This window comes from Populus alba, chromosome 1 (assembly GCF_005239225.2).
Source record: "Populus alba chromosome 1, ASM523922v2, whole genome shotgun sequence".
Lineage (NCBI taxonomy): Eukaryota > Viridiplantae > Streptophyta > Magnoliopsida > Malpighiales > Salicaceae > Populus > Populus alba.
Window position 1 is genome coordinate 44,351,539 of NC_133284.1, and position 26,838 is coordinate 44,378,376.

General features: G+C 30.1%; 3 protein-coding genes across 4 annotated transcripts; all 3 read left to right on the top strand.

The window, feature by feature from the left end:
- Nucleotides 1–109: 109 nt before the first annotated feature.
- Nucleotides 110–3,427, top strand: LOC118043398 (14-3-3-like protein D). Of its 2 annotated transcripts, none has more exons than XM_035051368.2 (7): nt 110–317; nt 932–1,238; nt 1,343–1,430; nt 2,121–2,230; nt 2,324–2,472; nt 3,026–3,075; nt 3,169–3,427. In XM_035051368.2, the coding sequence occupies exons 1-7, from the start codon at nt 245–247 to the stop codon at nt 3,169–3,171; spliced, it is 780 nt and encodes a 259-aa protein (XP_034907259.1). In that variant the 5' UTR covers nt 110–244; the 3' UTR covers nt 3,172–3,427. The 2 variants fall into 2 exon arrangements, with proteins under 2 accessions (XP_034907259.1, XP_034907258.1); XM_035051367.2 differs by having other exon boundaries at nt 111–317; nt 3,023–3,075.
- Nucleotides 3,428–17,622: 14,195 nt separating this feature from the next.
- LOC140954341 (olee1-like protein) lies at nt 17,623–18,234 on the top strand. Its single transcript, XM_073403614.1, has 2 exons — nt 17,623–17,776; nt 17,903–18,234. The coding sequence occupies exons 1-2, from the start codon at nt 17,623–17,625 to the stop codon at nt 18,232–18,234; spliced, it is 486 nt and encodes a 161-aa protein (XP_073259715.1).
- Nucleotides 18,235–22,123: 3,889 nt separating this feature from the next.
- LOC118043399 (ubiquitin-conjugating enzyme E2 36) lies at nt 22,124–26,444 on the top strand. Its single transcript, XM_035051369.2, has 8 exons — nt 22,124–22,222; nt 22,381–22,408; nt 22,609–22,695; nt 24,408–24,466; nt 25,459–25,500; nt 25,586–25,659; nt 25,973–26,070; nt 26,211–26,444. Exons 1-8 carry the CDS (start codon nt 22,187–22,189, stop codon nt 26,246–26,248), a joined length of 462 nt encoding a protein of 153 aa, XP_034907260.1. The 5' UTR covers nt 22,124–22,186; the 3' UTR covers nt 26,249–26,444.
- The last annotated feature ends 394 nt before the right edge of the window (nt 26,445–26,838 follow it).

The window sequence follows — 26,838 nt, forward strand, 5'->3', positions numbered from 1 at the left end:
TGAAAGCTATTGCAAGTGAGAAGGACTAAACTAAAACAAATCTGATAGTCAGACGGCTTAGGTACACTTTTTTCTTCAGTAAAGAAAAAACACAAGAATGAAAGAAAAAATTCTCTCCTTTTCCACTCGTTTCTCTCTTTCTCTGAACCCGGCTTACATTTTGACTGCAAGCTGCTCTCTTTAGAGAGAGAAACTGCCTTTGTGTGTGACTTTCTAGAGAGAGAAAGATAAATCAGCAATAGCCATGGATTCTTCAAAAGATCGTGAGAACTTCGTCTACGTCGCCAAGCTCGCCGAGCAAGCTGAACGCTACGACGGTCAGTTCCTCTATATCTCTCTAGATGTATTTACATGCGTCTTTGTGCTTTATCTCTCTAGATCTGTGCTTTCATGCTCAGTTTTTGCTCATTATAGACTCAAAGTCACATGATCGATCGCAGATTTATGGATTATATTAACTTGTTTAACCTACATTTTATGCTTATTATCTTTGCTTTGAAATAATTATTGAAAATAATTCTTGTCTGTTTTTATTTTTTGGGATATTAAAAGTTAATTACGTTTAATTATTGTTACGGATTTTAATTACTTTTGACTGATTTCATTTTTTTGCTAGCAAGTAATTTGATGAGGATTTTTTTTCTTAATTTCTTTCTTATTTTATCTGATAATGTAGGTTTTTGTCCTTTTAAATTTTTAGGATCTTGCCAAAAAATAAAATAATAATAATAATTGCTGATGTAGCAGTTAATTTTTTTTTTTATTGATGATTACGTAAACCGTGAAGTAAAATAGAAATGAAATTATTCCTGAGCGTCGAAATTAATTTAGAGTTGAAATTAAAAAAGAAAGAACGAAATTTATGATGTGGATACTTTCTTTGGAAGTTGTTAGAACTTGGAATGCTGATGGTTTATGTGATGGTATGTAGAAATGGTGGATGCGATGAAGAAAGTAGCAAAGCTTGATGTTGAACTAACGGTGGAGGAGAGAAACTTACTCTCTGTGGGCTACAAGAATGTGATTGGTGCGAGAAGGGCATCGTGGAGAATCTTGTCATCTATTGAGCAGAAGGAGGAGTCGAAAGGGAATGAGACAAATGTGAAGAGGATCAAGGAGTATAGGCAGAAGGTGGAAGCAGAGTTAACTGGCATTTGCCATGATATCATGACAGTGATTGATGAGCATCTTATTCCATCATGTACAGCTGGGGAATCCACTGTGTTTTACTACAAGATGTGAGGGTGGATTTGTTTGTGGTTATATTATGAATTGGCTTATGTGGACGTAGTGGGTTTTAATTGTCATGTGGATTTTATGAAGGGTTTTGGGTTTGGTGCAGGAAAGGTGATTATTACCGGTATCTAGCAGAGTTCAAGAGTGGTAATGAGAGGAAAGAGGCAGCTGATCAGTCACTTAAGGCATATGAGGTATGTATGTCTATTTTTTGTTTTATTCATTGATGCAATGGTTAAATTCTATGGCTTAAAGCCTTGACTTGCTTTAAGCACGTCCTACTAAAGTGATATGAATGGAAGAAAATCGAAGTCTGGTTTCCACTCATCTGCACTAAACTGATTCAGAGGTGGTTCTTTCCTCCAGTCATTTGCACTTACTGTTGCTATTTGGATTAATAGAAATCAGAAGCATGTGCTCAATCATGAAAGGTGAATTTTCATTTGAACCTGTTTTTGAAAACCCCAAGTGCTTACCAACATTTTTCGACACATTTTCTTCTGTTTAGTTGGTTCTTAGAAGGAGAAAGGTACTGGAACTTGCATTCCTGAAGTTAGTAAGGTTACTGTAACATCCTCCTTTACTGTTAAATTGGCCAGGGATTGCTTTAACTTGCATAAAGCATTGCACATCTGTTTTTTGGTGTTTTAAATTAGCAGAGCCCTGCTTGGCATCTAACAAGGCTTGTTGCCTCTCCATAGATATTCTTCATCTGCTTTTTCCCACGGTAGCATTCTTTGGTTATGGCCTTTTGATCTTCTGCCAATTTTCTATGGTGTTTTTTTTCATTGAATCTGCTATATTTACTGTTGTTTTCCTTTTATTTTTCTGGATAAGGTTGCCTATATAAACAATTGGTTCTGCATGTTTGCTGGTTCTTGCAGACTGCTACAACAACTGCAGCCAGTGATCTCTCCCCCACCCATCCCATTCGACTGGGCCTGGCTCTTAATTTCTCTGTGTTCTATTATGAAATTATGAACTCTCCTGAACGGTATGCAGAATGTGATTTGCTTATATGTGGGAAAAGTCTTAAACTTATATTTTTATAGATATAATTTCTTATTGCATTCTTGGGGTCTATTAGGGCCTGCCATCTTGCAAAGCAAGCATTTGATGAAGCTATTTCAGAGCTGGATACCCTGAGTGAAGAGTCTTACAAGGACAGCACTTTGATTATGCAGCTGTTGAGGGACAACCTCACTTTGTGGACTTCTGATATTCCTGAGGATGGAGGTATCTATAGATTTAATTCTTGAAAGTTCCTTAGGGCTCAGCTTTCATCTATTTTATGAAGAATCATGTTAATCTGTCCTCTATATTAATGGGCTTAAAGTCTGAGATGTAGTGAAATCCCATTCTCTTTAGACCCTTTCTCCAGAACAATAAAATAAATAAATGACAAAATTGATGCATTTGACTTTGTATCATTACAAGGTTTGCTTATCCTGTAAGTGCCGCATTCATTGCAAGAACTATTCATGATTTCTTGCTTTTACTTGGAGCTGCTGGGTACTTGGGTTTGCTAGTATCTTACTGAATGGAATGAGCAAGCAAAATTGAAAAGTGATGGCCCATTGACGAAATAAAATCTATATGCATTTGGTTATTTGACTTCACAAGTACAAAATGTGCCAGATTCTCAGTAAGCGACCATAGTGGCCGTGCAGTATTTTTAACCGACATCTTTAAATTGAGCCTGTTGTGCTCGTATGATTCTAGATATTGCATACCGTTAAGCTTTAAGTGGACAATTGACCTGTTATTTGAGTTTTTATTTTGACAGAAGACCAGAAGATGGAAACCTCTGCTAGAACTGGTGAGGGTGAAGATGCCGAGGTGGGTCCTTTGCCTATTGTCCATTCTTCGAATCATTCATTTATTTAGATTTGCAGATTTATGAAACATCGGCTGAATTATTTCTTTATGCAGTGACCGTGCTAATAGAGAACCTTCTGGTCCTTGAAGGCGTGAATGGGAGTAGGATGATTTCCCCTAGTGTTGTTCTATTGCTTTATTTCAAGAGGATTTTTGTAGTATCTTATATCAGTTGGTGTTGATCCCTGTTTCATTCAGCTATGTATTAGCAGAAATATTTGTTGGGTTATAAAATATTGGTAGCCAACGACTATTGCTGCTTTTTCAAATTTCTTGGATCCAATTAAATTTCAATTGGTTATTTCAAAATTAACGATGTTGTACTGTCGTTTTGATTTCTTGGAAATGATCTTCATAATCCTCCTATATACGATCTAAAATCAAACTCTATAGGCTACTAGAACTTCTCTTCTTGATGCTCTTCCTCACCTCTCTTATTTCTCTGCAACCTCAGTTTCTCATCTTTCTCCAATTTCTTCTCACGGAGGAATTCGGCAACGCCCTGGAAGGAGTCGGCGCTCTTTGTGAGCTCCCGTACAATTTCTGCATGGGTGACATCAACCGTCTCTGGAATCCCTCGAATCTCTTCGAAGAGCTTCAAGTCATAGAAACAGAAATATCTGCCTGCTAATTGCTTGAATGCAGGAAAGGTACAGTATGGCATGTGAACATGCATGTCCATGCGGCCAGGAAACATCTCTTTCTTGCTAGTTGTGACAACAATGATGAGTTCATTGATGAGAGGCAGCCAAAGTCCATATAAACTGCAGTAGCCTTAAGAGCATAGCCTGTTGATAAAAACACAACACGTCCGAGACATGAGAAACTGTGTCGTGAAGCAAAATGTTTTTCATTGCATGTGTGTGTGTGAGCTCTAATCTTTCAGATATGCAGATGATGAAGTTATAACAACCTGTTTTTTTTTTTTTTTTTTTTTTATCAAATGTAAGAATTGTATAGATCAAAAAGAAGCTGGAGACCAGCAATACAAGGAAAACGGAACGAAGTCCCTTTTCTAAAACAAAAGCAAGACAAGCTTGCTGGTTAGAAGGCAAAAGAAAACAAACTCCCTTGAACAAACCATAACAACCTGTTTTTGAACCTCAACCACCTTCCTTGCTCAAATGTCCGCCTTCGGTATGATACTGTGACAATGGAATCTAATAGTTTTGTCTAAGATTGGCAGCTGTTGGAATCAGCACCACAGAAAGAACTGTTTTTGTAAGAGGCAAGTTCTGGAGAGACACCATCCTCGAGACTTGTTAATGGAAGGTTGGTTATCAAATAAACGATTATGATAGAGCTAGTGAAGGAGGCTCTGTAAATGATGCCTAAAGTTCTATGAAGAAACTAGAGAGAAATGTGATCAAGGTGTCTTCAGTGAGGTTTATAATGCAAATTAAAGCCAATAAAAAGAAAGAAAAATGCCCAGAGGACTATTCTATCACTCCTTTGGATTGGTCATGGCTTGTACAGGAAATGTTTGTAGAAGGAAATGCTGCACTGACATTTTTGAATGGATTACTTCAGCAGTTTACCTTTAGAAGACTATTCTAGTTGAAGAGTCTTCCAAGTGTGTGGTTGAAATTTAGCTACTAATATGATTTTTAAAATAATTTTTTATTTAAAAATATATTAAAATATTTTTTACTTGGCATGATTGTTTTTTACATTTTAAAAATATAGTTTTTAATATATATTAATATGCTCAAATTGTTTTTTACTTTTATGCAGCAACGCACTTTTTCAACCGTTGACTCCAGAAAGCTTCAATGAACATGTCAAATTTCACAGGTTTGCAAAAATCAAGGAAGAGGGCGGCAACTTCACTTCATTAAAAAAAAAAGTGAAGGAGAAATTAATGCAGCACAAGATTCAGATTATTATTTATTGAAATAGTAATATGATGATATTGCTATTGGCAAAAAAAAAAAAAAAAAATCTTTTGCGAAGTGATTTTTTCAATAAATAATTATTTTTTATAAATTATACAAGGTTAAATTAATCATTTTTTTTTTTGCATAATAAAAATACAAACTAAGCTGTTGAATGAAAAAATATATGAATACATATTTTAAATGCTACGTTGGGTTTAGGAGGCTTTATAAATCATTCCATTGATAGTTGACAATGGGTTTTTTTAATACTTTGATTCATTATTTCAAAACCAGGTCAGGTCCGGACCAGTCAAGTAGGTTGTCTCGGAACGTTGTTTATCTAATAAGTTGACTCAGTCAATCCAAAACTTGGATCAGTTTGATATTTTAAAAAATAATAATAATAAAAAAAACCTAATAGATTTGAGCAAAGACTGGGGATGATTTAATGATCTAATGAGCCTAATCTAAGCAAAATTTGGCCATCACACATTTATTTGTTTTTTTAAAAAAAATAATTTATTGAAACAACATCATTTTGATTTATATTTTAAAAAATTAATTTTTTTATTGATCCGAGTCGATTCTTTCGACTCATGCCTCAAACATTTTCTAGATAATATGTTAAAAATCTTTGTCCTAAATCTTAAGAAAGCATGTGGATGAAGATTAAAATCAAGCCAAATCAATTTAAACTGGTTTTTGTTCTAAAAAATCAAATTAAATTGAACCAAAATCAGTCGGTTTGAATTAGTTTCGGTTCGGTTTAATTATTTTTTTATAAAAATCAAACTGAACCGAAAATAATCATCCCTATTTATAACTACCCTACATTTGAGGAAAATCTCTAGGTTTAAGATTTTGAAAGTAGGGTAATTTTAAAACTTATTTCTCTAAACAATATATTTTAAAACTTAATTTTATCAAAATGAGGCAAAATCAATATAATAAATGTCCATTAATAATATATTTTAAAACCAAAATTACGCCATCATATTAGCAGAATCACAAAAATAGCAGGCAACCCATCCATAAATGTTTTTCCTCGAGACACAAATTAACAACTAGGTGTGCCTTCTCCATGCCTTTTTCTGGAATGCAATATAAGGAAATTCAATAAACAACAGAATGCAAGTTCTCACCCTTCTCAGCCATACATTCTGTAACATTACTGAAGGAGAAGGGAACCCGATCTTCGAGTATTTGTTTACATGGTTACTTTTAAATTATAGAAAAAAAAAGTGTTTTATAATTGAAAAAACATAATTTACTATTTGTGGGATCCAACATATTTTACGTATAAAATACAGGGCAATGAAAAATAGCTTGAAGCTAGTTCTTCATCTTCTGCTGTTCTCCACAATGTGGAGAACGGTGGAGAACGTTTTCACTGTTCTGGCTTGACTAGGTTCAGTCTAAATATAAATATATTCAACCAAGTCTGACATAGTAAAATAAAAAAAATCTAATTTTTTATTTTATTTTTAATTATGTCTTATTCAAAAAACTATTTAAAAAACTATTGTTTAACATTATTTAATGACACTACATAAATTAGAAGGATATCGTATAATAACGTAGTATTTTCAGAATTTAATCGCAATTTTAAATTTTGTTCGTGATAATATTTTACCTGATGTTATTGTACGCTCAAGAAACCATGAAAACTGTAATTTTTGTTGGATGGATTTCGTATATGATGAAATTATAGATAGTTTAATGGAACAATAAAAAAATATTTTATATAAAATATTATTTATTTCATGATGTAATAGCAGTAGTTAAATCTATAATATTTAAATTAAAAGCTATATATATATATATATATATATATTTTAATTATTTTATAACCTTAATTTGAAAAGCATTAACAACCAAACCTATTAAACTATTTTTTTGTTGAATTTCAATTTCAATCATAATTTTAACTAAACATGTATAAATATCATACCAACCTTAACCAAAAATGCTTTTTTTAAAATAATTTTTTTCAAATTACAACAACAAAAATTACTAAAATACCAAACTCACTTGCTGAGCCTTCATTCATCGTTTGTGAAATAGGATGGTGCCTTGTCCATGCCTCTTTCTGGAATGGAATATAAGGAAATTCAATAAACAACAGAATGCAAGTTGTTCACCCTCTCTCAGCCATATATTGTGTAACATTACTGAAGGAGAAGGGGAACCCCATCTCTTAGCTGAGCCTTCCTTCATCGTTCGTGAAATAGATCGGTGGCTCGCACTCTATATCCTTTGGCTTTATAACCAAGAGATGAGATGATGGTGTTAAAAGAATCAATTCACTAAAATTTTAAGTTGTTATTTGAGGTATCAAGATATAATTTATATTATTTATTAATATATCATTTTAAGTAAAAGTTTTTTGAGCTTAAAACTTGAAGGTGATCATTTTCAATTTGATTCGGTTTTTATATAAAGAAAGTAACTCAAATCAAACCGAAACCAGTTCAAACCGACCAGTTTTGATTTTGTTCGGTTATTTTGGGGGAAAACCGGTTCAAACTAGTTTGGCTCAGTTTTTTTCAGTTTGAGTTCAGTTCGGTTTTTTCAGTTTCAGACTTATAAAATTAAAACCAAACCGAACCAGTCGGCTTTATCAAAACTCTAATTGGTTTAATCATTTTTTTTTCACGGTTCAATTTTCTTGGTTTAATTGATATTTTTGCTCACCCTTATTAAAACATACACATATCTACACTAACTTGTGTTTAATTTTTATCACATAAAAGAAGATGGTGATATTCAAACTGGTGACTGCTTGATCATCAAGGCTCTAATATTATGTCAAAGAACCATCTCAACCAAATAGTTTAAGCTGTTAGGTGAGGTACCAAAATATAAGTTATATTATTCTCTAATAGACATGACAAAAGTTTTAATGAAATTGAAAGGGATATCAAAAAATCATCTTAATCTAATAACTTAAGTTGTTATGTAAAGTTTTAAGATATGATTTATATTATTCTAGAATACACATTCTCAAGTGAAAACTTTTTGGACTTGAAACTTGCATAAGCTCAGATTACCTTGTGTTTTATTTTTATCAAATAAATAAAGATGGTGAGATTTGAACTCATGATTGTTTGGTTATTAAAGATCTGATACTATATCAAAAAACTAATCAACTTAAAAACTTTAATCATTAAATAAAATTTTAAGATATAATTTATATTATTTTTTAATAATTATTATTATTATTAACCTACTGCTCTTTGTTATGAATGAAAATCTTGATTTTTAATGGCAGAAAAAGATGTCAATAGGAACAGTCATCTCACATGCAGGGAATATATTTAAAGTCTCTTGGGATTATTTAAAATTTATTTGAAAGAGTGGTTATTATTATTTTTAAAATATTTTTTATTTAAAAATGTATAAAAATAATATTTTTTTATTTTTAAAAAATTATTTTTAATATCAGCGCATTAAAATAATATGAAAACACCAAAAAATATTAATTTGAAATAATAAAAAAATAAAAATAAAATTTCTTAAAAGCATTTTTAAAATATAAAAAATATTAGAAACAAAGATGCCTGCATCCCACGCTAGGATATTATTAGATAATGATAAGCAATCTGATATGATTCGATAAATAATCTTTTATTATTAGAGAATATCTTGAATGGGATAAAAAAAATCATGAACGTGAGGACTTATCAATCCTACAGTGCTCTCCCACGTGAATTTCCAGGGATGATTAAAGACCCAAGAGAAGATGGGCTCACAATAATAATTGAAGCCGATGATGATATGTGTTTATTGTCTTCTTTCGCCATTGTTATTGACCTTCGGCTGATGGGAGAAGCCAAAGCCAGAAATTTGGGAGTGCTTTTTTCTTCCTTTCCTTGTTTGGAGAAGCAAGCGATTTTGAATTTTCTTCTCAAGACCAATTATATGAAACATCCAAACTTCAAATTGCAGTTTTTTACGAGGATAGATTTACAATTTCATTGAAAATAGATCCGAATGTAGTTTAGATTTTATGAATAATTTCAATTAATTTAACATGGTTTTACCTGTTTTTTGTTAAGTACAATTACAAGGTGTTCATTGATAAAATATTATATGACAGATAGATTGCCAGGATCTTATTTTTGGTTTTTTTTTTCAAAATCCATTAAAAAATCTTTTTTATGGATAGATATTCCTAGCTAGTTGTCCCACGCTTCATTACAAGTCGAATTATTTTTGCTTTTACACAACACCAAAAAAGAATATGCACTTATTATTAGTGGTTGCCACAACATTAAAAGAAATTAAGATTGTGTACCAAAAAATAAATGCATGAGTTTACTAAAATAAACCGAGAAGCATGTTTCTATAAAAACTATAGCTTTGTAAAGTGATGTTCCTTATTTAATTAAGACTAACACCAATCTAATTTTAAAATGATATTCTTTTCGTATAATATTGAGTCTGCGACATATTAGACTGATCTTAGTTAATCTAGGTTAATCACAATATTTGTGATTCGTGTCATTGGCACATCACAATGCACCAACTCAATTAGTTATTTGTCTCTTTCTTCTCTTCTATGACAGGACTTTCATTGGACTCGGGTTGGATGAAATATAGGACTGAATTACAGATTTATTAGAAAAAACATGGATTCAATTGAAAGAAAAGAGCTTGATATATGGTATAATCATAACCAAGACTCAATTGAAAAGTTAATATAGAATAAAAAACTAAATTGAAGAAAATGGAAAGAGAAGAGTCTAACTCATGCACCACATCACCCATGCATTGGAAGAGCCACTGTATTGTGGCGGTGCATGTGAGCTCCTCCAACCTTATAGTAGCTTCTATTTTGATGTTGCTAGATTCATTGTGATCTAAGTTTTTTTGGAAGGCGGCGAACTTTGGTGTTTCTCTAGCAACCACTTTTTATTTTATTTTTTTTTTCTTTTCTTTCTCGATTTTTTCTTTGATTTCCAGTTATTTATCAAACAAATAATCTAAAATAGCTCTCGCAGATTAAGTATCAATTTAATATTAGGATATTTTTTCAATATAGTATAAACCTGATAAAAAGTTAATTGAAGCAAACTATAATGTAAATTCTCGAAAACAATAAATGAGAAAGGAATGAAATGGAAAGAAAAAACTTGTGGTTATAATAATAATAATAATAATAAAAAACAAAGAAAGAAAAAAAGAAGAAGCAAACAGTGAATCCACATTAGTTGAAACATTAAAACTCCTAGGCAAATTAGTTTTTCTTTAGATAGGAAATAAAACACATCAAACCAATTGTCTTTGTAACTTTCCGTGTGATAACTTCACATAATTCATTTTTCGATGGTGTTGTGGTCCTGTGCATTTAGCTGAGAATTTTATGGATATATTAATAATTAGAAGTCCATGAATCAGCGCAAATGTGTGTTATTTCTTTCGGCTCCTTTTCTAATTCACACTTCTGCCTTTTTTGTTTTTATATTTTAAAATTTTAATTTTTTAATATTTTTTAGCTTCAAATTAATAGATTTTTTAGTATTTTTAGGTATTTTTTATGCACTGATATCAAAAATAATTTTTAAAAAATAAAAAAAAATATTATTTTGATATATTTCTAAATAAAAAATAATTTGAAAAACAACTGTAACTACATTTCCCGACAAGCTATGACCTACCTAAATTACTCTAGCATAAAAATTCAACTTTTCAATTTTTTTTTTTAATTTTAGTATTTTTATTATTAATTACAGAGTTCTAGTTTATTTTATTTTCTAGTTTAGCGCTTGGTCAATTTGGGCACATAATTTATGTTGTTTGTAGACCTTAATTTGACAACTATTGTTATTTATTTAGAAATTATTGACTTGTGAGTTTCTCTATTATATTACTTTTAGGATTTTTTAGTATTAATAAATCTCATATCCTTTGCTGTAAATTGTATCGTCTTGGATCTGCAAAGTGACTTGCCAGGAAGTTAAGACATCTTGAAACAAAAACAAAATAATCAAATATTTAATTAATGGTTGCATTGTATCTTGGGAGAGGGTTTTATGTAAAAATAGAGTGAGAGAGTTTTCGAGTTTCATTTACAAATATAAATATAAATTATTTCTAATTTCAACAATTGTAATAAGAAGAATCTTGATAAATAATATTTTATGCTAAAATTTAACGATTTTTTAATTATAAATCAAATTAATACTTACTCAGAAAATCATCATCCTTTTTGTAATTATTAAAACAAATAACTTTTTATCATCATTTCTGGTTTTCAAAAAGTTTACGATAGGATTCATGTATTGAAAATTGATGTATAATTGCATAAATAATTTACATAATAAATGTTCAACTCTTATTTTATTATCTTATTTTATGAGAGTTATGTACACTTCAATTAATTATTTTCATATGTAACTATTAGGCATGAGCAAAAATACTGAAAAACTAAGAAAACTGAAAAAAATAACCGAAAAAACTGAACCGTGAAAAAAAACTGATTAAAATTTTAAAAAAGTCGATCGGTTCAGTTCGGTTTCGGTTTTATAAGCCTAAGAAAAAAAAACTGAATCGAACCGAACGCAAACCCAAAAAAACCAGAAAAAACCGAGCCAAACTGGTTTGAACCGGGTTTTGTCCTAAAAATTGAACCAAAATTGATCGGTTTGAACCGGTTTCGATTTTTTTAACCAGTTTTGTTACTTTTTTTTTTTTAATAAAAACCAAATCAAATAAAAAATAATCACCCTTGCTAAGTATTACGACCCTAAAAACTCAAGTTTTCTGCCTAGGAAATAAAAGGTTAGGAGAATTAATTGAATGACAAGTTTTACTAAGAGTTTTTAGAGTTCAGCCAGTAATTGGGTAGTTTGAGAGAACTTTTCGCGAGTTGGTAATAAATATGAATAATTAAACAAGCTTGTCAAGAAATAATGAAGGTCGGGCGCATGGATGGATAATAAAATATTACGTATAAAAATATAGATAAGAACAAGCAATTATTTGTTTACAAATTTATTTATTTGTGTTTAAAATCAAATATTTATTGATTGCTATACTTTGTAAAGAGATCAAAGAATCAATCAATCACTAAAAGATACTTTTTTTATTAATCATTAAAAATTTTACAAATACATTTATTGATTGCTTTAACATAATTTTAGCATATATTTCATGACTTTTATTATAATGTTTAATATGTATGTTTTACTAAGAGTTTTATTATAATTGTTTAAATTTTAGCATATAAACATAGATGTGTATTTTTCTTTTTCCATCTCTTTAACTTCATGTCCGTTCATGGTTTAAAATTCATTTGAATTCTACATCTTTTTATTTACCTTCGAAATTACAAATATTAAATTATAAATAGAAGTATTGTTAAGATGATATATATAGTTGTATGAATATATTTACAAGATTATATGAAATAAGAATGTTTTCTCTGTGTTTTCTAATCTTTATTATTCTTATTTATTCTATTTATTATTTGTTGAGTATATTGTCTGCTTCTAAATATATAATTTTTTAATATGTTATTAGCACGATTGCTTCTCGGTTCCGTCTTGAAACAAATAATCATATTTGATTTGTGGATAAAAGGTAAAAGGTATGTTTATCTACTTTTTCTTATTTTTTTCTAATCCTTCTAGTTATTTAAGTGAATCATTTTTTTTAAGTTTATAACAAATTTATTCAATATTTGACTGAATGTTAATTTATTCAATATTTATTTTAATGTTTAAAAAAAATTTCTAAAAACTTTGATATTTTTCATGAAGTAACCATGACAACTCTTGTCAAACTTGAGTTTATGGTTATGGGTAAGAATTATTTATTAGAGGTCCTTGATTCTAAAATTTATTTGGATGCCATGGGTTCTAGAGACACCATTAAAGATGAAAATGAAGCATCTAGTTAAAATAAAACAAAGACCATGATTTTCTTACGTCATCATCTACATGGGAAGTTGAAAATTGAGCATCTCATAATCAAAGATCCCCTTATTCTTTAACAAAACTTGAAAGAAAGATATGACCATCAAAAAACAATTATAATAGGATACATTTATGATTGCAGGATTTCAAATCGGTAAGTGAATATAATTCTGCAATGCTTTATATCAGTTCTAAATTGAGATTATATGGAGATAATATCATTGATCATAGAGATATGTTAGAAAAAAAAAATTATCTACTTTTCATACATTGAATGTGATCAAGCAGCAGTAATGTAGAAAATAAGGTTTTAAGAAATATTATAAACTAATTTCATGACTTTTTGTAACTGAACAAAATAATGAGCTTTTGATGAGAAATAATGAATCACAGCTGACATCTTTTGATGAGAAATAATGAATCACAGCTGACTTGTTTATCTCCTTTGCTATAATAATAATAATAATGGTCATGGTTGTGGTCATAGTAAAGGTCGTGGATGTGGCCATGGACAAAGACATTAATTTCTATAAATATATTGGTCATAATTCTAACAAAACTCTATAAAATAAGAAGAAACAAGAAAAGGGAAAGAATATACATAATAGAGATACTAAGAAGATATAAAATATTTGTTATATGAGTAAAATGAATGAACATTATTCACAAACCAGTCATACAACTAAACATCTTGTTGATTTATATTAGTCCTTATTGAAGAAGAAAAAGAATGACATAGAAATAAAATTTCCTCACCCACATCAAGATAGTAATGATATTTATTTTGACCCCTTGGATATAAAACACCTTGATGTTGGTGATTTGTTTTAGCAAACTAATTGATATTTCTAGTAATGATAATAACTAGTTAGTTAAATATCAGAGTGTCAGAATTTAAAAATTCTATTAATCTTTTAAATGTGTTCCTTTTATGCTAGTATATTTCAATGTATTTTTGTTTGTTCCTTTTATGTTGGCTTATTTAATGTAAAGGATTGTATTATAATAATTATTGTATGCAATTTTAAGAACCATGTCTTCTTATGAACTTATTATATATTTATTTGTTTTTGTTAATAAAACATGGACTTGTGCCATGTTGTAAATGAGTCCAATTTCAATGGTGAAGACATATGCTTAACAGATAGTGCAACAAATCACTCCATTCTCAAGCAAAAACAATATTTCATATATAAGAATGATGAAAGTAATAGTAAATAAAATATCAAGTTCAATAGACCTGATTGAAGGCTTTGGAAGAGCCAATATAAGCTTCACAGGGAAATAAAATTTATAATTGATAATGTTTTGTTCTCTATTAAATCAATGAGAAATCTACTAAGTTTCAAGGATATACTTTGTAATGGGTACCATATTGAGATTGCCAATTACTGATACAAATGTCTCTCCTGAAAATTAAATATTAGGAAAATTATGGTTTTATCTTCATATTTGTACTATACAAGTATTAGTATAATTGAAATTAATGCAATAATGAAAAAAAAGTTCAATAAACCAAATAATTTTATTATTTGGCATGAACAATTAGGCCATCCTAGATCAACAATGATAAAAAGAATTATTGAGAATTCTCATTGTCATCTTTTGAAGAACCAAAATATTTTTTAATTTAAAGAATTCTTATGTACTGCTTGTTCTTAAGGCAAATTGGTTATTAAACAATCACCATATAAAGTTGGGATTAAATCCCCAAGATTTATAAAACGCATACAAAGTGGTATTTATGAGCTCATTCACCCACCACATGGACCATTTAGATATTTAATGGTTCCATGCATCTACAAGATAGTCATATGTGTGTTTATTATCAACTAGCAATCTGATGTTTATTAGATAATTACTTGCTCAAATTATTACATTACAAGCACAATTTCTAAATCATATAATCAAGAGAATTCATCTTGACAACAATGGTAAATTCTCATCCTAAGCATTTAATGATTTTTGCATGTCACTCATTGAATATCCTGGTCCACATGTTCATACACAAAATGGTCTTGTTGAATCGTTTATTAAGCATTTTTCTAAATTCATTTGTAATAAGAGTTGAGTCCTTCATGCTAAAAAATTTTCTTTCATACCACAAATTAGATATTCCGGGGCTCTAACCGAACAGGTTTCTTTTAATAAAATAGAAAAAGGTTAATGAGGAATATGGGATAGGTAATCTATATTTTTCACGTTTATACAATAACTTCAATGTTTGAATCAAGAGCCTATACTATAAGACTTATATGATTTTATCAATTATTAGAATTTTTTATCTTGAATAAATCATGAATTATTCTAGGAAGTATTCAGAATCTCATTGAAAACTTACAATAGCTTGCCAAACAAAGACTAATAGAAAAAAAAAATAGAGAGATTACTAGTATAACATCTATGATTGGATTAAAAAAAAACGTATGCTTCAGATAATTTTTTTAAAAAAAAACTGCTTGAATAAAAAGTAAAATTAAAACAGATATAAATCAAATTTAAAATATTAAGCATAACAAACATTATGAAATGATGAGCAATATGAAATGACAACAATGGGCGTGTTATTGTAGTTTGCTAGCCGGAAGGAAAGGGAGAGGTAGGTTGTTATTCTTGATTGTTAAAAGTGCAGGAGAGATTATTGGGAAAGTCATGGATGATCTTAATTAAAGGCTCTAGTACCATATAATATCAAGGAAGTGGAAAGAAAGACAGAAAGAAAGAAGAAGAATTCGGCAAAAAATATTTTGTCTATTTTCCCGTAATTTTTTAAATTAAATTTAATATATTTTTGATACGTTATAAGTATTTATGTATGCTAACACTAGTAAAAACATGAAAAATAAAATAATAATAATAATAATAATAATAATAAAAACATAAGTTTAGCAGAAAAAAATACAGAACACGTAGCATTATATGGTTAGGAAATCTTCTAGTTCTCATCAATTAGTATTTAGTACCAATTAAGGAGAAGAAATCTATTTTTATAGAGCTTGAAAAAATAAAAGATTATGATTAAAAGGAATAAATATAACTAAAAGAAAAGAAAGAGAATTAAGTAATAATGGTTTATAGCATAAAATAAGAGTATCTAGAAAGATTTTATCCAAAATTTAAAAAACCTCAGCATGGCTAGATTTAGAATTTATTTGGAAACGCGATGTAAACTGCGTTTATTTAAATTTTAAATATTTTTTACAAAAAAATATTTTTTATATTTTCAAATATTTATTTTGATATATTGATCTCAAAAAATAATTTTTTTTTTTAAATAAAAAATTATATTATTTTGATGCATTTCTAAATAAAAATAATACTTTTAATCGCAACCGCTACCACAATCCCAAACAGACCATTAATATGATGTGGTACCGAAAACTTGGTACTATGATAGTACTGAAGTTTTAGCGTCCAAGATTTTTTTATTGAAAAAATTGAAGTTTATTTTATCTCTCCTTACAATAGATAATTGTGGAGAATTTACAAGTTAAATTTGATGTTAGCTTTAGCAAGATTAATTACTTTATTTAACATGCTAATGGTGATAGTTTAGAATTCCACTTGTAAAGATAAAGAAATTCATGAGCATCACTTTCGTTTTATACATAGATATAGACGGATACTGGTTATATTAAACAAGAAGAAGACGTGCAGGCTTTCTGGAGTGATCTATAAAGCTGATAAAATTGATGCTTCTGTTGATCTCAAAACTCCTATTCAAGGAAATGGCACTTCTTTTTCATGGAGCTCGGTCTTCAGTGCAATAAGGGACTAATTACTGAACATTTTTGTTTGTGTTCTACACTGCTATTTAATTGAAAAGGAGATTTTAATTTTAATTTTAATTTTTATTGATGTTTATGGTAAAACAAGAACATAACATGCAGAGAGAGTCCTGAAAACGAGAAGACAGTACTGAGGTTGCAAAAGCTGTTCAGCAGCTGCAATTTATATATATCTTGAAAATGAGTTTATGCTGACTATATGAAATTAGTACAATGTTCACTGTCTTGGGATATCTGATTGCGCTACTGCTTTTGAATTATTATTATTATTATCGTTCCCTGGATTTTCAAGAGCTTCTAACTTTCAAATATTATGAGATTTTAGGATATGATTTGTATTATTTTTTAATATATTTTTTTAAATGAAAGTTTTTTAAACTTAAAACTTGCACAGGCTCACATTACCTTGTGCTTAATTTTTATTAAATAAATAAGGATGGTGAAATTCAAACTCGTGACCGTTTGGCTATCAAGACTCTAATACCATGTTAAAGAATCATTTCAATCCAAAAACTTAAGCTGTTAAGTGAGGTTTCAATATATGATTTATATTATTCTCTAACAATCATGGCATGTCAAAGATAGATTTGTAAATTCTTGTATTTTCGTTTATATATAGTTTCTAATTATGGGATATGGGAAATTCTGTGGTTATTTATTATTGCATAATTTTTTTTTTTTTTTTAAAAGAGAGTGATCACAGGTGAAATAGCTTTACCTATTCTACTGGAAAAAAACCAGGGAAACTTGACATTTTGTGAAATAGCCTTGTAGTACGGATCTATTTTCCCTCGTAAGCCTTAGAATAGCTTAGCTTCAGTGACCACCGCACGAGAGCAATTTGTTTCACCTATCTTTTTCTCTATAAAAACAATATTCATTCATGCATAATTCCTCGAACACCAAGAGTAATCAAAGATAAAAATGGCAAAGAGTTTCACCATCGCTGCCTTCGTTCTTTGCTTCTCCTCCCTTCTCATCTCTGCCTATGCAGCAGATTACTTGAATGTTGAAGGCAAGGTCTACTGTGACCCTTGCCGCGTTGAGTTCCAGACCAAAATCAGCGAGGGAATACCAGGTGAAGGGAGTAGTTAATTGTTTAATTAGTAGATGCTTAACCTAACGATAAAGATATTCTCGGCTTTTATATTCTTGAAATGATCCAAAATCGCTAACTCTTCTTGTTGTATATATGTCCATGCAGCTGCTAAGGTGAAATTGGTATGTAACAGCCGTGACAATGGCACTGAGACATATACCGTGGAGGGTGCAACTGACAGCAGCGGCACATACCGCCTCCCCGTGACGGGAGACCATGAGGATGATATCTGTGAGGTCAGGTTGGTGGAGAGCTCCAGACCCGATTGCAAAGAACCTTTCCGGAGCATTGATTCTGCCAGGATCCTCCTCACCAAGAACGTTGGAGTGGTGGATAAAACTCGATATCCCAGTGCTCTTGGGTACATGAAGAAGGAGGCTCAACCAGAATGTGCAGATGTGCTCAAAGAAATGGGTTTCCTTCCTCTTGAGGTTTAAATTATTTAATCAAATCATCATCATTGCTCTTCCGCCTCGCCTGGATAATAAGATTTGACATGTAATGTCATTTTCAAAAAAAAATCTGTTGTATTTTTTATATGGACAATTGTACACCAATGATTCAATGGAACTATAACAATTTGTCCTGATTTCTTTCTTTGAGTTTCAAAAGCCCTTGCTTTCTTTTTATTTTTTTAGCAATTTGTGAGCAAAATAACCATGCTATTGAAATATATTACAAGCCTGCAGAAAAGGCAAGGATCTTTCATAAATTTGCGATGTGATGTTGAGTTTCCCAATGGCAAATCCCTGTACAAATGGTGGCTTTCTGCAATTTAAATTAATGGGTTTTGGGTGATGATAAAGTAATTGAAAAGGGCAGTGCTCCATTGGAAACGCAATACTTTTCTTTCTGATATATAGGAAACCATCTCTAGTAAAATATATTATGGCGTTTGTTGACCTCTCTTTAAAACCCATGCGGAAATGGTGAAAGACCGTAACGCTTCAGGGAATTGCTAGGCACCGGCACCGGCACCGGCACCGGCACCATTGTTAAAGTCCTGTTCACAGTCGACCTAAATGACGGACTAGCCATGGACCGAGGAATTTCGGCTAGGTCTGGTTGAGAAGTTCGAGCCCATTGGTCTGGCTCTGTCAAGGTTTGGGTTGGGTTTGTATTCTGCCCGAAATTATAGCAATTTATGGTAACCAATTTTTTTTCGTTTTTGTACTTTAACATTCTTTTCTAATTACAACTTTCAATGTCTAAATTAATGATGAATTTATTAAAATTTGTTAAGAACAAAAAACATTCAACAATAGAGGACCAAAGGCATAGCAAGTTTTAAATTAGATAAAAAAAGGTTAGTCTAGTTACTTATTTTTCTTACTCTACAATCTCTTTAATTTATGTAATTTTAATTTTAGTTTAAAAATTTATTTTCTTAATATTTCAGTTATGTGTTTAAAAAAAAATAGAAAAAGTTACATAAAAATAACAAAATAGAGAAAGTTGGTAAATGACCACTTTTTCAGTGATAAAACTCATTATTTTTCGTGTTAACCATTCAACAAGGGAACTCCAATGGTGGTGGTTTTTTCTTTAAAAATATTTTAAAAAAAATAGATCAAACACAATTTACATTTATTTTATTCACTTGATTTATTTATTTACTTGAGTAATTTTGAGGTGTTTTAGGATTGATAGGTGGTTTATGAAGGTTCTTATTGTGTTTTTGGAGATGTTTGTAGATGATAATGACTTGAAAAATGAATTTTTAGGCACTCCTCCTAATTTCTCATCAACTATGATGGTGAATGGATTTTGAGCAACAACAAAAGATATGATATCCGTTGTATTTTTATAGAAAATATTAAGGGGTAAAAGACATTGTCGACCTTTTAAAATTGAAAATAAAAACAGAGAGGATGGCTTAGGTTTGATGGTCTATCATAGGCACGCTTGCATGCCTAGGCTTTTTAAAAAGATGTAGGGGTGTTGGATCACTCAAGCCTATATGTTTGTCCAATTTTTTTCCTATACTTTATTTTATTGATTTTTTTTTTAAACTCATCCTTAAACATTGGATTTTTATTGATTTTTTTAAAATTTTATCCTTTAGTATTTTGTTGTTTTTTAATTGGGCTTCATAATTTGTTTTGTTTTATTTTTTTTATAAGTTTATCATTGTCTAAAATAAATATATTAGCATTATTTTTTTATCCACAACATAGTGTTAATCATTTATCTAGTGTTATACACTAACATAGACACACACACACATAACAAATACAAAAAGGCAAACCAAAATACTCCAAAACTAAAATATGTTGTTTCAAAAAATAAAAGCACCAAGCAAAAAAGAATTGAAAATCTTAGTTCAAACAATCTATCTCACATAAGTTGAAAGTATTGGGCTTATTAACTTTCTAAGATTCATGTAGGATTCTTTTTTGTCCTCTATTTAGATAAATGTGTTTTTAAAAATATAAAGATTTATTTTAAAATTATCACAAAAATATATTTATTTTTATATTTTTCTTGTTATTTTTTTAATCAAATATATTTTTGTCTTAGTGTTTTCATGTTTTCTATAATGAGATAATAACCAAATATTCTAAATTTACTAAAAGATGTTAATTATAAAAGCAAAGGCGTTTATTTAAGCAAAACACAACAATATTTATATTATAAAATATATAATTATAATTAAACATATTATGAGAAAAAAAGATAAGAAAGATAAAAAAAAAAGTCATAATGATAAAAATTGTTTAATTTATCATAACAAATAATATACTATTGTGTTGTTTGTTGCATAAAGATTGTAAATCTAAATTTTATACCTCTCAAATCATAGTGTAGTCTATCTTTTTCATAGTTTTGAAATCTGACGAGTCGACTCGAAATTCAACTGATTCGAGAATGGAACCGGGCTGGGTTGAAGAAAAAATAGAGAAGAAAAAATCCGGCATGACTCAGTTTATTCGGCAAGATCCAATTACAAACTCATAGATTTTTGTTTTGGTTTTTTTACTAAAACGACATCATTTTGATTTTTTTAAAATAAAAAAATTTGAATCCGGAAATCCGGTTAAAACCTGGAACCCAAGTCTTGGACTAAATTAGCCACCAACCCGGGTTTTAAAACTATGATCTACCAAACTATATGTTTTAGAATTTTTATTTAATATTTGGAAAAAAAATCAAAATAACTTGAAAGTCCGGTTCCATTATGTTCAACATGGTTTGGTTCCAAAGCTTTACGCCGCCTAGCAGCTCTTTTAACAATCCTAGTTAATTATCCCTCTCTTTTTTTTATTTTAACTGTTTTTTTAATTTAATATTATAATATAAAATGATTTTATTTGAAAATATATTAAAAATAATAGTTTTTTTTTTAATTTTTTATATTAATTCATTAAAATCATTAAATAACACTAAAAATTTATTAATTTAATATTTTTTAAAACATACTCAATCACAAATAAAAATAAATTATTACACACTCCTAGTTGAAAACCATAACTATTTAATGAGATTTTTTGTTTTTTAGATAGTGTTTGATATTATAATTAAAATATTGTTTATTTAAAATTATTTTTAAAAAAATTAATATTTTTAGTGTTTTTAAATTATTTTAATATATTTAATATTAAAAATAAAATTTTTTAAAAATTAAAAATATATTTTAATAGATTTAATTTTTTTTTTTTAAAAAAAGTAATTTCTTCCGTCAATATCTCTAGATTATAAAAAAGCAGCAACAACTTGCATATAAAAGAGATAGTTTGGAAACGCGATTCAACCTGTATTTTTAAAAGTTAAAATTGTATCTTAACATGTATTTTAATATAAAAAATTATTTAAAAAGCAACCATGGTTTTCAATATTAACCTGTTTTTAACTTAAGTGGATTTAAAAAATTACAGTTTTCTTTTTGTTTAAAATCTTTATTGAATTTTAAAATAATATTGTGGATTGTTACGGTGTTTTTTTAATTAGTTTTTCTATTTTATTTTTCAAAATTATATTTGTTAAATTTTTTTTATATTGAGCTGATTAATAATTTAGTTTTGTAATTTTTTTTTCTTTAAAACATTGTTGAATTTTTTTTTTTTTTATTTTTTTTTAAAAATAAAAAATATATCAAATTAAACATTGTTTTTTCTTATGTGGTTTATTTTAAAATTGTCTTTGTCATAAAAATTAAGTTGTTTAATAATTGCAATTAAAATAAATACAAGTTTTTCCTGCCACGGCAGTAATCATACACGCTCAAAAGTTTCAAAAATATTATATCATTTTATTTCATGTGTTTAGTGAATTGAGAATCTTTTAATGTTGAAAGAACTTTAGAATAGAAATAGAAAAACTCTTTAATCTCTCTCTAAGGAAAACCCTTGAGAAGAGTAGCGTCGTTTGCAATCGACCTCCACAACAAAAATGGCCAACAGTAATCTCCCTCGTAGAATCATCAAGGTTTGTCCTCCGATCCAACGCTTTCTTTCTCTCTGTTTGGTTTCCATTTTTAAGGAAAAATCGAGTACGCTCTCTCTAATTTTCATTTATTGCTCTATTTGATTCTTGGTTTCAAAGATTTTATTTTTATTTCGTTATTTTTAACTGTGATCTAACAGGAAACTCAACGTCTCCTCAGTGAACCAGGTGGGAAGTTGACTCTTTTTTTTTTTAACTTAGTAATAAATTATGGTTTTGGAGTAGTGATTTGTTTGTGTGAAACTTTGAGAATTATTATTATTTGTGTAAAAATTTGAGAATTATTATTATTATTATTATTATTATTATTATTATACTCTGCTAGTCATCGTTTGTTAATTTTTGTGATTTACTGATACCACCGGCAGCTCCGGGAATTAGTGCTTCCCCGTCTGAGGATAATATGCGATATTTTAATGTCATGATTCTTGGCCCAACGCAATCTCCATATGAAGGTATTTTTTTTTTAAATAATGTAGAAATGATTATTCAAAACTATGATTTTCTATTGATCATCATGCTTTAAGTTTTTCCCCTTTAATGTTTTAGCTTTGAATTTCCATGTGGAAGAGAAAAGTTGTGAAATGGGTTGAAATTAAAAGAAGTATCACTATAGTGCCTAAACTCTGTTGTGTTTCTTTTGGCATTTGGTGCTTTAAGTCTCATCCAGCTGTATTTTGCTAATCCAATAGCTCTTCATGTGGAATTGAGTGCTGCTAATCATCTTAAACTATGTGGCTGTATGGTCCAACCCCAGCTAGTTGGGTTATGGATGCTTGAACTCTTCGCTCTTCAAGACATTGTTGATAATTTCTGTGTGTGAAATTGGGATTTCGCAATCATATTGCCCCTTTATCATTGTGTATTCTTTTCTAATTAGTATTTGTAGTATAATTAAACTAAACAAGATCTAGCAATTTGAATGGATAACAGTGCTTGAATAAGAGACTGCACTAGAAATGGGAACTTATCATGTCTTCTTCCATATTTCCCTTTGTGCATATAATAATGCTTGTACTTAGTGATAATGAAAGTTCATAGTTGACTTGAAACAAATTTCCTATTGCAAGCTCACGGAAATGTGGCAGATATTCTGTGAGAAAATTCAATTAGTTTTTAGGTTCGAGTCATTGATTACTAATTAGTTCAATCTACTGCTAAGCTAAAATTGAGATTGGGCCATCCGGTTGCTCTCTCACACACCCACACACACACTTGATGTAGTATACAGTAGATTAAGTTATTTATGAGCATAACTTGCATCGTTGCTGTGTTCTGATTTTTTTTAATGTAAATTGTGTGGCATGCTGTTGGATTATAATGTAAGCAAGGCCATGGGAGCTGGAGTTCTCTAAGTACATCATGTGGCATCTAAATCCACAGTATATCACAGTAAGAGGGATAGACTTGCATCCCTTTTGATATGGCTAGTATGAGACAGTGTTTCAAATAGTCATTGTGTTTATACTGTGTATTACGTTAATTTACTCTATGAGCAGTTACTAATGTGCTGTTGAGGTGAAGAATCTTGTCAGAGTTGAGACAGGTGGTGGCTAATAACAACTGCTTCTTGCTTATTGGGACTTGAATTGGCTTTTAGATTGATTTGGTTCAGGACTTAATGTTCAAGCAATGGATTATTTTAGCTGTATCTCATTACTTTGTATGCTCAGATTTCAACCAGTGGCTGGGGTATTGCTTTCATTCAGCATTTTAAGCATCAGTTTCTGAAGCATTGTTTATGAATTATTAAAACAGAAAAAGTTCTTGTTACATTCAAAGAAGCATTGCCCAATTTCCCTTGCAAGGTGATTAATCATTTTTCTCCAATGCTTAGAACTTCCAAGAATAGTTAAGCTACCATTTATGATACTGCAGAATGGTAGGTTAGATAAGAGGTGCCCTGTGCTTGTCTTTGAGAATTTCCTTTAATGTTAAGTAACTTTTGTTTGGCTTCTTATAGGGTTGAGTTTGAGAGAAATGATTGTGAAATGGATGGATGCAGTTATTGACATTCATTTTATTTTGCTATTTGCCTGGGCCACTAAACTGTTAAAATGTTTTGGAAAGAAAATCGTATTTTCCTCCATATCATGTTAATCTCCTTTCCTTACAATTTTTTTGCATGCCTGTTTTGATGTGTGCCATGGTTGTGTTCTTTGTTTAGGAGGGGTTTTCAAGCTGGAATTATTTCTGCCTGAAGAATATCCGATGGCTGCACCAAAGGTACCTCAAGTTGGTTTTTCCATTGTGGTGCTTTCCCAAAATCTCACTTTTATGTTATATTGGATGCTGAATTACAAATAATTGAGAAATTGTTTTGCCAGGGTTTAGAATGTGTAGCACTTAGTCTTGTGGATTTGTTTTTGTCTCACTTTTTTCTCATAATATTGAATTTGCTTATATTTTGAAATGTTTTAATGCATTTCTTAGTTGTTTGGTGCTTAATTTATCCAGATGACTCATCTTCTTTTATTTTATCCTCTTTAACTCATTTTGTAAATAGATGGTAGGGGATATAGCACTATATCCATTGTTCCGAAGTGTTTGTCATTGATTCTTAAAATTTAGGATCAGCCTGGTTAGACTTGGAAAGCAACATTTTGGGTTGAATAAGCATAGTGTTGGGAGAACTTGTTAGGTTGGTTTACCCCCTGTTAATTATTTGGGTGGAATAATAGCATGTGGATTTTGTAATAAACATGTTTACATGAGGTTTGCTTGGCTGTTATGCATGTTTTGACCCTTATGAAACCCAAAAATGGAAATGCGCTGGGAACAACCATTGTTATCTATTAATAAGATGATATAATTCAGACCTGAGTGACCTGGCCTGTGTGGACAATAAATTTTTCAAACAAGTGATGCATTTTTTTTACTTGTAGTTTAAACATTTCTCTAGCATCTTAACCTTGTCAGTGTAATTGAATTGGTTAGTGGTGTAATTTTGAATTCAATGTGAAACCATACAAATCAGGCAATTTTAGACTTTTAGTATTGCCTGCTTATCTTAACATGGTCTAGTTTACAAAAGTCATCAGATACTGCTTCTTTTGGTACCTGCAAACTGTCACACTCTGCATGTATCTCCAATCTTTTGTTGATGCACATTCTTAAGCAATGTCTGTTTATGCCAGGAGTTCTCAACTGTAACTTGTTTATCATAATTTGCTGCAGCATTTTTTCCTGTTTTTCTTAGTATTATTACTCTGTTACAGGTTCGATTTCTGACGAAAATATACCATCCTAACATTGATAAGGTAGGCCCTATTACCCCTGCTTCTCTCATTTTTCGGTTTAAGACTTGTTATTTCTTTTCTCCAACACGGCAAGTTTCTTATGTAGCTCGGAAGGATATGCCTTGACATTCTGAAAGACAAATGGAGTCCTGCTCTTCAGATACGAACCGTACTTTTGAGGTACTATGAGCTGCAATTTAATATTGTCAAACTTTTTTTTGAGATTAACCCCATGTTGAAACTTGTGGTAGTAAGCACTCATGTTTTGATTAATTGATCAACTGATCCCTGGCAATTTAGGGACTGATGAACTAAACATTAAAAGATTTTAACCTACTCTTACTTTTACCATGTCTTATTTCTTTTCCCACTCCATTTCCACTGAAGAATTAATTGCCACTGTGAGGGGAAAATAAGAGATGAGTTTTATAGGAAGAGATATTTGATATGCTAGACATGAGAGTATTTAATTTTGTAATGTTGGGTTTGATAGTATCCAAGCACTTCTTAGCGCCCCAAACCCCGACGATCCACTTTCTGAGAACATTGCAAAGCATTGGAAAACGAACGAGGCAGAAGCTGTTGAGACAGGTAATGTTGATATTTCCAATTATTAAGTTCATACCAGTTTCCCTGGAATTTACTTTCCTCAAGCTTTATAATAAACAACGCTAACAGGTGTGTTGGTTTAGTCCTGATATTTTGTTGAAAACTACTGTTGAACTCTGCAGCTAAGGAGTGGACCCGTTTATACGCAAGTGGTGCATGATTATGTAAACTTCCCTTCAAATGACATGGGATGTATGCTATTGACTTGATTTGAATGGAAATGTGGAAGAAATGATGTTTGAACAAGTTATAATCTAATATTTTTCAAAGCTTCCAGATGCTGCATGTTAAATTGTTCTGTTGTTGGAAACATGTCTTTGTGAACTTTTATGATCAGATAAGATGAGTTATTTGTATCTCTTGTCGCTCTGCATCAATCTCAATCTCTCAAATGCAAATTTTATCATGCTTGTATACATCATAGCATATCAAACTTTCAACTGCACTAGCATAAGGAACTTTGCACATTTGGTCTTTTTATTATTATTTTTTTTTGTAGAGTCCTGGGACACATAGTTTTTGACTCAAGGCTTCGCCCTTTAAAATAGAAGTGTTTGTGATTTTGTAAATCTGTCATATTAAATTGCTCAAGATTTTTCTAAATGTATAACTCTTGTGAAAGAGAGAGTTACTTTCTTGATCAATCTCTTAAAATCTCAACTACAATGGTCTTCACTGATCATAGTGAAACCATATGGGATGATTGAATTACGAAAACTAATGTATCCATTGCGGTGAAATTGTTTTAGA

Excerpts from the sequence above, each read along its gene's own strand:
- LOC118043399 (XM_035051369.2), top strand. The coding sequence starts at position 22,187 with ATGGCCAACAGTAATCTCCCTCGTAGAATCATCAAG. Across the intron at positions 22,223-22,380 it reads TCCCTCGTAGAATCATCAAG|GAAACTCAACGTCTCCTCAG; the intron begins GTTTGTCCTCCG and ends GTGATCTAACAG. Across the intron at positions 26,071-26,210 it reads GGCAGAAGCTGTTGAGACAG|CTAAGGAGTGGACCCGTTTA; the intron begins GTAATGTTGATA and ends TGAACTCTGCAG.
- LOC140954341 (XM_073403614.1), top strand. The coding sequence starts at position 17,623 with ATGGCAAAGAGTTTCACCATCGCTGCCTTCGTTCTTTGCTTCTCCTCC. Across the intron at positions 17,777-17,902 it reads AATCAGCGAGGGAATACCAG|CTGCTAAGGTGAAATTGGTA; the intron begins GTGAAGGGAGTA and ends ATGTCCATGCAG.
- LOC118043398 (XM_035051367.2), top strand. The coding sequence starts at position 245 with ATGGATTCTTCAAAAGATCGTGAGAACTTCGTCTACGTCGCCAAGCTC. Across the intron at positions 318-931 it reads GCAAGCTGAACGCTACGACG|AAATGGTGGATGCGATGAAG; the intron begins GTCAGTTCCTCT and ends GATGGTATGTAG. Across the intron at positions 2,473-3,022 it reads TGATATTCCTGAGGATGGAG|AAGACCAGAAGATGGAAACC; the intron begins GTATCTATAGAT and ends TTATTTTGACAG.